The following is a 12,437-nucleotide window of genomic DNA, read 5'->3' as shown; positions in this document are numbered from 1 at the left end:
GAGAGAAGAGGGGAACTGAATGGGCCGAGCACGAAACTTGGCGAGCTCGTGTATCTTGGAAAGGATCCCGACACCCTTTCCTTGCGCGCGCGCCACCGCTCATAATTATTTGCTAAACTCCGTGGATAGCTACTTCTTTTCGCGGATACGCCGGTCGTTGTTTCGCAAAATCTTATTATCAACGTGCGAACGCGATGCTCGCGATACCTCTGCTTAATAATTTCTCACGAATAATTATTATCGTCTCCTACGCGCGCGAAAAATTTTCCCTGCAAATCCCCCCGGTGCTTTTTCGTGCTCGAGTATTTATCGCAACGAGAAGGAAACAATTCGAAAAATAAATGACCAGAAATTGTACGGGTTCGTGAATCGTCGATAATTTTTAGCAGAGAACTCGGTGTAAGGTCACGAAGGTGAAACGCGAGCCGGTAAGGTTCGTCACGCTCGACTTTCATCAAAGTTGCGCGTCTAATAGCTTTCGAATGACCATTCTCGATCTCCCGTTTCATTATTTTCGTAAGATCGGAGGGTAAAAAGTTTGCTCGTAAAGGCGTCCGTGTTCATGCAAGGTGTACCCCCGGTGGAAGACTTTTACGATTTCGATTCGAGACACGGGTCGTGGAGTTGGATGTTTCGTCGAAAGTTGTACTCGATTAAGTCCCGGTTACGGCATCCCGTCATCTTCGCGTACCTTCGCAGGCCCGGTCACGGATGTCCGAGAGCCATTTGTTCGCTTTCGTTTTCGTTTCGCGATCTCTCTTTTATCGGACTCGCGAGAACAAACAGGACTATGGTGTTCGAACGTGCTCACGCTCACAGAGAACTCGCGAAACTATCGAAACGGGCACCGAGACAACGCGTAATGCAACGAATGACCGGCTAACATTGTTCTAAACTTTACATTGTTCTCTCTTTGTAACGAGTATCAATTATTCGCTCGCGCCGTGTTGCAACCGATTGCTCGCTAATTCTCCTTTTGTCCCGTGTGTGCCGGCGTACGGTACCGTTGTTCGACGAAACAACGCTCCCGTGTACGGTAAAAACGCACGAAATAAACACCCTCTGATCCCGGAAATCTGTGATCCGTCCTCCGTACCTGTTCTCCATTTCACCGAATAGACAGGGTATTTCGCTGCGTGAAACGTACCGGACGAAATACAAGAGACGATAGCTCCGAAAAACCGTGGTAATCCGCGGATTAAACGGTATTGAACAGAGACTCGATGGATCGCCTCAGACGATACGATAAAATAAAGAGTAGTTCGCTGGGATTCAAGAAACAAATGTTACGATCGGCGAACGTTTTCGATCGGAAATGCTTTTCGAGATTCGATGAACGTTTCGTTCGTTCGATCGTCCGAACGTATAATCGCGCGATCTTTCGGTACTTAGAAGCGACGATGACATTTTTAATCCTTTCCACCGAAAATTTGTCGAACCTCGAGTTCTCCGGATATCTATCGAATAAATATTAAAATCGGTGTTCCGCGTCTTGAAAGGGTTAATTGGACGTCTTGGTAGGGACCTTTGGCAACTAAATTTCCTGGTTCGATCGCGGTAATCGTGGACCACAAACGCGGACATTGACACCCTCTGTACCCGCGGCGTCGTTTCCAATTCGATAGGGATCCTCGTGGCGCGTATCGATTGTCAGGCTCCCGGTCGGTCGCGCTCCTCGTCGCTGGAGCAACCAGAGTCAAGGGACTCGCGTTACTCGCGTCACTCGCGGCGCTATCGCTCACCTGTACTCCACATCCGGTGGATTGGCTTCGGCGCGGCACGTGAACCGGAGCTCTGTTCCCTCGACGATACGATCGTTCTTGTCCAGCCCCGAGCGGATTTTCAGCGACACTTTTGGCGCGTAGCGTACCTGAAAATCGAGATGGCCGAAGCGTTCGGTGGGTGAACGTTACGTTACGTTACGTTACGCGCGGTGATGCTCGAAAACGTCACGCGAGCCGATGCTCGAACTTTCACGACCATCGTCATCGATCGATCGCGAGAACGCGTCGGCTCGCGTGACTCCCGGAACTCCATCCGCGTAATTTATTTTCACGTCGAACGTGATTTTTCAACAATTAATACGGTGACGCGTCTCCGTTGCGATGTTCCCGCGAATCGTTTTGCGAGTGTAACCCCTCGATAAAACGCAACACCGTCTTCTGAGGAGGGTCGGTGGCGAATTTGTTCACGGAATCGATATCTCGTATCTCGAGCCGAGAATCGGCCACGAAGCGACGAGCTGAGAGAACGAGATACGATTCGAATACGATACCGCGCGCGAGATACACCGTCAGCGCAACAGCCGAGTTTCGAAGCGAAGCCGTATCGGTGCGACAACACCGAAACGAGTTAACAACTTTTATATTTCTCCTTGTATCTTCGCGAGAGTATTACCAACGGATCGGCGAGGTTCTCCCGATAAAAATTGAAACCGAACTGGATCGTGTTCCGGCTATTTTCATTCGTGCGTTGTAGAAATGATTCGACTCGAATTAAAAATTGTCCAAATACGATCGTGTTTGATTTCATTTTCATCGAGGGAATCTCGTCGATCTATTAATATTTTCGCAAAGACGGAACAAAGGATTCCTCCAAAATTCCAAGTTTTTTGCTACAACCGCTAACAATATTGCAAGACCGCGTTTGCTCGCGTTGAGCACTGAATACGTTTTACGGAGGGAGAACGGGACCGTTTATCGAGGGGTTACTCGAGAGCAACATTGTCCACGGAAAGAAAACGGAGCGGAGACGTATGTGAAAGGTAGCCATCGTAGCACCTGGTGATTTCGAACGAGGACCGGTTTTCGGGTTGTTAATTATTCTTCAACCTCGTTAACCGCGTTTCTGGCCGGATTCGCGTGGCCCGCGTTAATCTCGTTCCGACGTTCGCAAAAAATGGGTTGGCAAGAAAAATGCGCAAAAGCCGGAATCCCTTTTTAGCAGCGATGGCCCAGTTCTGCCGGTTCCTCTGTGTTCTCTCTTGTTCGACTCACCTCGACGCGCAGCTTGGCGTTCTGCGGCGTGCGGTCGGCCGCGTTCTGACTTTGGCACGTGAACTTCGTGTTGTCGTGGTCCTTCCTCGGCATCACCTTCAGGACGGATTTCACGGTGTAGAGGGGGCCGTCGTCGAACAGGTCCTTCGTTGTCTTGATTCCTCTGTGCAGCACGTTTCCGAGTCCGTCGATCCACGTGATCTGAAACGAAATCAGGAACGATCACGAGCGCGCTATTAACGCGAAATTGTACGCGAAGGCTATTTCGAGGGACCGTTGACGTTGGTATCGAGAGAAACCGACGATACGGTGACGACGCCTCGAACTTGGACAGCAACGGGTCCAGGCATTATCGAGACGACGATTTCGCGGCTAGTTCGCTCGAAAGTTTCGGTCTACGGTAGCTACGTTGTATAATACACTTCGAGCGGACCGAAAGTTCCGTTTCGTACCAACGGACAAATGTTTTCGAACAAGGAGCAGCGTTCCAGTTATTCGCATTTTTATCGCAACGTTCGCGCTTCTATCGGGGAAATTTATTTATTTATCGTTCTCTTCTTTGTACGTAATTCTATCGATTCGGTGTCAGCTAAACAACAATACGAAATATTAACGCAAACCGGCCGTCTCAAATACATTTGCCCGGTATTGTATTTTCCAAATTTCGCAGCGATCGATTCGGGTTAAATCGAGACTCGAATTTTTAATTCCTTCGGCCGGAATAACGAGTCCGATTCGCGTTCCAATTTATCGTCGTCCCGTTTCAACGGCCGTTGTTTCTCGTATTCTCCAACATTGGCGGAAAATGTAAAATTAGGATCGAAGCTGCGCGCGAATCGCAAGTATTGCGTAACCTTTGAGCCACGTTTCAACGCGTCCCGCCTCGTTGAAAATATTCAAATCCAACCGTTGGATTCGAAGAAAGATTATCCATCGTTGGGTATACGACCGGTAATCGTGGTACGTGTTTTCCCTTCCGCAATTTTTCATCTCTACCTCGATGTTTGCTCAACCATCGGGGCCGTATCTCCAACGGTATTTCGAGAAATTAATTTCCAACCGCTAACGTTGACTCGCGCAAAAGTAAACTGGAACAATATGCGCGATTAAACGTCACACTCTGTCCACGATCGGTGGATACAAATCCGGGGGTCCAGCGGGCGATGGGAAACGCGTCGAAGGGAAAGAAAAACCGTTTTATTCCCTTGAAATTACCGTCCCTCCCGAGAAAAGGTAGTTTCATCGGAAGATCCATCGCGATTTCGAACTTACAAAGCACCGCAAAGAGTGCATCGGACGAGCGAAGTTCGCGAAAGTAAGAGCACGGGTCGCGCATATCGGAAGTTATTACATTACGGCGGGCGGCGTCATATTTTATTCAATAAATCGGCCACGATCGATTTTCGTGATCGGGTTTCGAACGGCTCCGGTAAAGTTCCGGATCCCGGTCAGCGGGAGCTTCCGGCGACCGCGAGCGAGGGAGCACGGAGCCTCCTCGTCGCGAGGAGCTTTCGCTCTCCGAACTTTCAAATTTTCTCTGGAATTAATTCGAGCCTGCCTCCAACCCCTCTTTCGAGTCTCTGATTGAAAATCTACCCTCGTTACGAGTTTGGGTCGAGGTTGGATAGCGTGTCGCCTTTCGGTGCCGAGCTCGTTTCGGGGACGCCGACTCGAGGACGAGCGTGCCATCTCGTTGTTCAAACGATTCCGCGCTCCGTTTCGGTCGGATGCTCGTGTGACGGAGTAGAGGGGGGCGTGGGGGTGTGGGGGGTGGGATGGTTGGGTGGCAGAAGAGGAGAGAGAGAATCAGCTCGCATGGAAATCGATCTAATCGGCTCTAATTAGAAATCTCGCGACGCGAGTTCGACACTGTTCGCCATCGATATCGGTGTTTCCGGTCAGAAACGCCGCTGTTCGCTCGTATACGGAGTTAATCCGTAGTTCGATGTTCCCGTTGCGTAGCTATTTGTGGAGAACTCCCGAAATTATTGCGCAGTTTCTCAACCGCGTGGATTTCCTGTTTGGAAACTCCGTATATAGTATATAGTATACATATATATACACGTGTATATATATGTGGAAAGTTCACTCTTGCGGTAAGAAAAATCTCTTTCGAGCTTTGCGACGCGTTGGAAATAGCGGTTGGTCGACCGTCGTCGCGATGGATATTTTAAACGCGATAGATATCGAACGAACGAATCGAGAATCGAGATCGCGGGGACCGTGATAGATTTCGAGAAACGGTCGCGCACGTGACACGGTGGTACGTTTTCGAACTCGATCGTTAAACAGTCCCGATTCTTCGCGCGCGCGCGCGAGCGGTGGAAACAAATCCAAGTGGCGTCGTAAAGGTCCAGTTTACCGCTTTTCCCGTACGAGAAAAACTCGGAACGAAGTCAGGGTCGTTCGTCCGGCGAGAATACAGAACCGAGCGTAGGAGAACCAACGTAGGAACTGTATTCTCGGAACTCGTATCGTCTCTTCTGTGTCGGTGATTAATGGTTAACAAGGCAAACGACGCGAATCGCGAAGGAAACCGACCGACATCGTTTTCCGGCTGAAACTCTGGAAAATCGAACGCGCGCCGCGGCTACGTGCTTACGCGATCGAGCACTTGTTCGGCTATCCGGATAATGAAAGTGTACTCGCCGAGAGAACGGACCGCCGAAAGAATCTCGCTATTGCCTGCTCGACGAGCATCGATATACACTTTTCAGGTGCTCCTCTATTATTCGTCTAGGTGATCCGAACGCGCGCACGTATCGCGAACGGGGAACGGGGTGGATGCGTGCAAGTGTATATGCACCGTATGTGCACACACGAAAGCGAGAGCGAGAGACAGAGAGAAGGGGAGATCGAAAGAGAGAGAGCGATAGAGAGAACGATAGAGAGAGAGAAAGAGAAAGGAAGAGAGAGAGAGAGAGAGAGAGAGAGAGAGGGATTGGCTGCTCCGCCGTAGCTGCACCGACGGGAATCGATCGTATCGTCTATAATTAGGCATGCTGCATCAGTGCTTCTGCACTCTCATATCACTGCATAGTACCGTCTCGCTTCGCTCGAGCACTATTTACGATGCTCGCCGCGACGCCGCGTTAAGGCGCGTTGTAATTTTAATAAACGCGCCGCAATTACGTCCAAGAGGCCGCGCGAACCTCCACGGAAAGAGGGGAGGAGGGGGAGGGAAAGAACCGAGAAAAGAAAGAAACGATCTCTCCGGGTCCGGATGGACGGTCTTTGGAATTTCTTTTCCCCGCTCGATGAATATTCGATGAGCGGGCCGCGCCCGCCACCCCTTTGGCAAGGAACTTCTCTTGCATCCTGACTCGAGAAAATGTACGTACTTTCTTCGCGCCCCCTTACCGTTCGCTCGACGACTTCATTTTAGCTTCGCGGAACGGCTACGGAACGAACGGTGGTGGAGAGGGTTACCGGTGGCAATCGCGCTGATGGATCATCGACTTCGGTTCTGGACAACGGGAGAAATAATACAAACGCTCATTGAAAACGCTGTGTTAACCGTGCGACGGTAGGACCGGGAAACTCGCAACAAAATGGGCTTTCGGTCGGGTTGGGGACAAGCAGCGGAGTGCACTCGCGATCTTTTGTTTCGTCGAGTTCCTTTTGTCCTTTTTTCCTTTTTTTTTATTTTCGAACGCGCGAGACCCCGATCGGAAATATTCCGAAGGAATGTATCTACTGTAACGAGAAGCGGCGAGTCCTAATTGGAGTAAGACCGGTTTCTTTCGACGGTGAATTCGTAAGGGCTAGCAGCTGTAACAGGGCTTTTTGCGTTCGATCGATGCTCGTCAGCGACGACAGTGGGACTCGAAGTAACCTATTCTGGTCAGCATCTGCCGTATCGAGTGGTATCGGAACGACGATCGGAGAAGAAGCTGACAAACGGGTCGAGAGAGCTTCGCCATCGATGTATTCGAAGGATCGCTAGAACGAGCGAGCGAGAGATCGTTCCGGGAGTTCCGTGTAAAAAATTCCACGCTTTGTTGCATTAGTTCCCGACTAATCGAATTCGGATATTCTTACGATTTTACCGGGATCGTGATTTTGTTCCACCGGCATGGGAAAATCGAGAGAAATTGTCCCCAGAGGGACACGGGTACTTTGTCGCGAATTAGGTTCGCGAGAAGAATTAGCTACGGGATGCGCGCACATCTTCGAATCATTTTACGCACCGTAACGGAGAAGCAATCAACGATATTCCGAACAAATATTCATAATTAAATTTCCGAGATGGGAGAGTTTTTATCGAGATAAAAAAAGGAAACCGAACAGAAGATAAATAAGCGTTCGTCCGTTCCTCGTTGAATAAAAATTTAAATTTAAATTGTAAAATATTTCACAACGAACGAATAAAAATTGAGCCGTCCGGTTGAACGAACGTCAACGAACAGATCGCTGCACGTTAGATTCGTTCCGCGTCTTTTAGCGGAATGTAAAATCTCGGCCATCGTTGCGACAAGCATCGCGTTTGCGTTCGTCTTTGTTCGGAACAAAGTAATTCGTTCTCGAAGGGGTCGATAAAAAAGTTAACGGACGTCGGGTATCCAGGAGTGCGCGATTGAAATAAAAAAGTAGAAAAAAAAAAAAAAAGAAACCGAAGGTGAATTCCGCGCGTGACTCGAGTCGCATAAAATTGGATACGGGCGAACGAATTCTATTAATTTTTCGTCCTCCATCGCGTCGAAAGCAATAACGCGACACTTTACGAGCAACTAACTGCCTCGTTGCCACGTACGAACAGCACGCGATCAGCATGCGATCGTCGTCCGACCGGCAAAACATTCTCGTCGAGAATCTCGTTGCTGTCGATACGTAGGAGCCTCGATGCTGTGCCGTTATGGATGCATCCACGTTCGAACTACACATACGGATGGCAAAAAATGAAAAAACATCGATGTATCGATGTACACCGGCATCGAGCAGCTGTCATCGATGTTGGTCGATACATCGCTGATAAAACACCGATGCTCCGTAACGTCGACATTTTTTTAATTCGCTTAAAATCATCGGATTCCCAAGAATTTCAATTAAATCGTAAAAACATCGTTCGCGAAACATCGATGCATCGCGACCGGGTACAGTAGTAATAATAATAATAATAACAATAATAATAATAATAACGGGAGCGCGTTGACGTCGGTCCGGCGCTGGCCCGTGTCGCGCCGTTAAAGGTCCATTTATATTACCAACGAGTCGAGCGCGAGTCGATAGCGTTTTGTCATTATTTCCGATCGTACCCGCGATAATTTACGTTGGACGAGGAGGTCCGAGCTCGCCGTAAGATTCGTTAGCGTTATTTTTTCCGTTTGTTTCGAGTTGTTTCGATCCCCGTCCGGTGAACGCGGAATCGGAAATAACGACGAGAGAAGCGATCGAGTGTCGCGTTTCGACGGGCGTTTCGAGTGAAATCTCGTCGTTGGTACAAATGGAGCTTAAACGGGCTCGCGGCTTTAAGGTCGACGAGATTTCGAGCGAGTATCATCGTCGCGAATCTCGGCTCGCGGCACCGTGAAACCGTTTCGAGTTCGCGGAGTGCACGCGCCGAGAGCGCAACCGAACCAGCCCCGCTTAGCGTTCGCTTTTCCTCGGCGACGACGCCGGGGTTCGCGGGAAATCGATCTCGTCCGCTCCAATTAGAAGTTCTGCGGATTCACAGTGCGGTACCCGGTTCGCCCATTGTGCCCGTAGCGGGTAGCGAGCGAGCGAGCGAGCGCGATTCGAATTGCCGCGCGTAGCTATTTTATCCGCGGGGAAAAGTCCCGCGGCGTGTAATCGCGATTACGTGCCCGGAGCAGCTCGCCCGATCGATCTGTCCCACCCTAAATAAATGCACCGTGAACGTTCCGTGGCGGCGTTCACCGATTCTTCCGTCGAGCGGCTTTTTAGCGACCTAAATATCGCCGGGAACGTCAGCCGCGATCGTTCGCGGAGCGGAGCGGAGCCTCGCGCAGAATCCCCTTTTGCGAAACGGTGTCTCCGTAACCTTGGCTCTGCCCGTTTATTTCCAGCCGAGCTTCCCCCAACGCTCTTATATTTTTATAATTCCACGTAAGCGTAAGGTAATCTCGTTTAATGTTTCCGCGCCGGTTCGTTAACGGGTGCTTTATAGTCCTTTATGGAATTAATTAAGAACCGGGAAAGAGAAGCGACGCTGAACAGAGGAGGTAGGAAGGAGAGACCACTCGGTAAGATCGGCGTCGGGTTTCCCCTCGCTTTTGTACACGGTATTTCCTCGCTTGTACGCGACCAATTTTTTACCCCTTGCCCCGCAAACGGAGTCGCGGTCGCGCTCTTCCCGTCCGAATCGAATTCGTTTCAATCACCGTCGAGGGTACGAGCTTTTTTACGGTATCTCCGTCGAAGCGTATTATCCACCTATCGGTTAGTTTTAATTACGCGTTCGCGATCGAATCGTAGGAATGCGTACCGTGGACCGAAACGAGTCCGGAGAGATCCTACGGCTCGAAATAGCTCCAAAAAGAAACAACATTTTAACGGGATCGAAGATCTCGTTGTAAACCTACGACGCGATTTTCTCGTCTCTTCGTTTTATTTTCAATCGTGGAATCTTTCCCGCGAATGTTAATCCAAGGTCGAATTCCGTACTCGCGAACGATCGAACGGAACACCGAGTCTGGAGAACAGCGAAAGCGTCGCTGGTCGATCGAGAGCGGGAAGAGGCAAAGTCGAGTAACGCACGAAACACTTTCTCCGGATCCGTGGAAAGCTCCGGTTGCGCACAAGCGGGTACGATCGTACTAGGTCAAGCGCAGGTATCGTCGAATTCGTGACACGGTGGCCCGGTTTACGAGACGAACTCGTCGCGTCGTTGGTCGTCCCGATGAAACGCATAAATCATCTTAATCGGATCCAGCCTACGGCCTGGTCGAATCAGCCGAGCTCGAGCGTCGCGGCGTTCTCGTACGGACGCGCGTCGCTCGTCGGCCTTATCGACGTTAATTGGGAAACCAGAGCCGAAGGGAACGATGCGATCCCGTTGGTAATTCCGGCTACCGGCCGAACGGGTGGGTCTCCTCTCTCCGATCCCTTCCCTCTCTCGCGATCCTCTTTCTTCGGTCGCCTTTCATCCGAACCAAGAGCTGCCAGGCAACTGGTAATTAAACAGGCTCTGACGGGGTAAAAGGAACATTTGCCAGGACGATTTTGTCTCTTGCGGGAACCGCGGCGATGTTTGCTCGCTCGAGGATACCCACGGGAAATTATTAGCCGCGAGGTGCCCGATCGTTGCCCAACGAGAACCTCTCCGTTGTTACATTATTCGCGATACGATTAACAGATACGGTTTCGGCATCGGTGAATTATTAGCGGGCGATCGTGGCGTCCTATTAATAAATACAACCGTTCCACGGTCGTATCTCGATGGTCGAATCACGGCTCGGGAGACGCCGCGATCGAACCAAACGGCCGATGGAAGAGGTACCATCTTTTTCCGGTTCCGGTGGCGCGTTTCGTTCCACCCCGTTCGGATAATTCGATCGAATAAATTGGCCCAGCGCCGATTCCCTAACGAGCTGGCTTTCTACTTACTTCAACGGGCCAGCAGCCATCCTCGGCACGGTATTCGAACGAGCTCCTCGGACTTGATAAACTCCAGACGCTTCGGCGGGCTGTCAGAAATTCGATCGGAACGCGGACGAGGCCGTCGATTTCCGTTCTCGTTCGGTTTCCTCGTCTTCCTTCGCTCCAGCGGGCAGAGAGCTCGTTTGCGAAGGCGTCTGTTGCCCCGCGAATTAACGTTTTCGCATACCGTCGATGTTCGCGAACCGTTCGCCACGGACCATGATTACCGGTAATTTCGCGCAACGCGTGCTTCGCGATACGACCTGGACCACCTATCTCGATTCTTTTTCATCCCGATACTATGTCGCGGTATTTGTGCGTGCTTTCTCTCTACGTGGATTTTCGCGCACGAACCTGTAACCTTTGTTCGTTTTTTAAATACTCGTTGCATTCGTCTCCAACCGACGGCCAGAGAAATTACAAGTGCTCGAAGATCCTTTAAAACTCACGATAAAAGAGCATTTTAATTCGTTTCTTACGAAGAAAATCGAGTCGTTAGGTGGTCCGTCGAATGTACGATATCGATGAAATGCATCGACAGTACCGGAGTGTCCCGCGTGCATTCTTCGCAATCGTGAACAGTACGCGTATACTTCGACGGCCACGAGAACCTTTACGAAGATCGCTTCGTCATCGTCGCGTAACCGGAGATTTTTCGACACGCATTCCGCTCCGTTATTAAGACCCTCCCGGAAGATTGTTTCGTCATCGGTGGTGTAACCCGTGATTTTTGGACAGCCGTGTAATCCGATCTCGCGTTACCCCGGATCCACGTTGGCGCGCGTTCCGATCTCCGATCGGTAGAATGCACAGCCATAAATCTCGTTCTACCAAACGGAACGTGCTTAATGCATTCCGTGAATCCGTGGCACCGCGGGTAGAATTGTTCGAATCAAGTGCACATCGTCGCGACCGCACCGCCAGCAAGATTTACAATCCCGTGGAAATTCGCGCGGAATTGCGTGCCAGAGACGCGTCGTTGCGCGGCATCTGGACGCTTGTATTTTTTTCTCCTTCTATTTTTTTCTTCCCCTTCTCTCTCGCTCCTCTTCCTTTTTTTTTCATCGCCGAGCGCGAGCGACGCGTCTCGCGTTACCTCATTAAGCAGTCGTAAATACAACAGGGAACTTTGCGAGAGCGTAATCGGCGAACAGAACGAACGAGCCCCATCGAGTTTCGTTGGATAGGAATCACCGCCGGGTGAACGACAAAGGCGAGACGAGCCGGTTGGTCCGGCAAAAACGACTGTTCGCCCTCCTAATGAAATTAATTATCCACCGCGGCCGCGCGTTATCGAGCGACACGCGTTATACCGTTATAATTACCATCCTGGTTTAGCCGGTACCAGACGTCGTAGCCGCGTGGAAGCGTTTCCAAGCCGCGAAACGAGACCGAGCGGTGGCGCGCGGCGCCCGGCGTGCACTTGACATCCGCGAGCGAACGAACGAACGAACGAGCGAGCGAGCGAGCGAGCGAGCGAGCCAGCCAGCTACAGAACGAACCCAGTCGCTCCGCCCCCGGAATGAAAAGAAGGAAAAGGCTTTTCCACGGTAAATCCAGAAAGTCCTTTTCGCCGCGTCGCGTAAAAGCCGCGTAAGAACTCTTTCGGGAAGCGACGCCGTAGCTGCCACCGCCGCGGATTTCACGCGGTGGCGAGGCGCGTGTGTACGTGCGCGTGTGTAAAACCGGTGTGCGCGCTCCTCGAGGCTCGACTTACAAGGGACGCTCGTCGAACGTCGCTCGTCCCGCGAAGCACTCAGCTGCTCGAGATTTCTTTGGATTATTGTAAAAATGCATTACGCTCGAGCTGGGACGAGGGCAATAAAAATAGAGAACGACGAA

General features: G+C 50.9%; 1 protein-coding gene across 3 annotated transcripts in view; it reads right to left on the bottom strand.

Moving 5' to 3' along the window:
* LOC143151736 (irregular chiasm C-roughest protein) overlaps positions 1-12,437 on the bottom strand; it is a 185,800-nt gene that overhangs the window by 10,273 nt on the left and 163,090 nt on the right. For all 3 annotated transcript variants that reach the window (XM_076321155.1, XM_076321157.1, XM_076321158.1), the window contains exons 4-5: positions 2,997-3,197; positions 1,743-1,870 (exon numbers count right to left, since the gene is read on the bottom strand). In XM_076321155.1, the coding sequence (XP_076177270.1) occupies positions 1,743-1,870; positions 2,997-3,197 (329 nt within the window). The remainder of the gene's footprint in view (positions 1-1,742; positions 1,871-2,996; positions 3,198-12,437) is intronic.

This window comes from Ptiloglossa arizonensis, chromosome 9 (genome assembly GCF_051014685.1).
Source record: "Ptiloglossa arizonensis isolate GNS036 chromosome 9, iyPtiAriz1_principal, whole genome shotgun sequence".
NCBI lineage: Eukaryota > Metazoa > Arthropoda > Insecta > Hymenoptera > Colletidae > Ptiloglossa > Ptiloglossa arizonensis.
The sequence above is the reverse complement of the archived record's forward strand: the minus strand, read 5'-3'. Positions and strand labels throughout refer to the sequence as shown.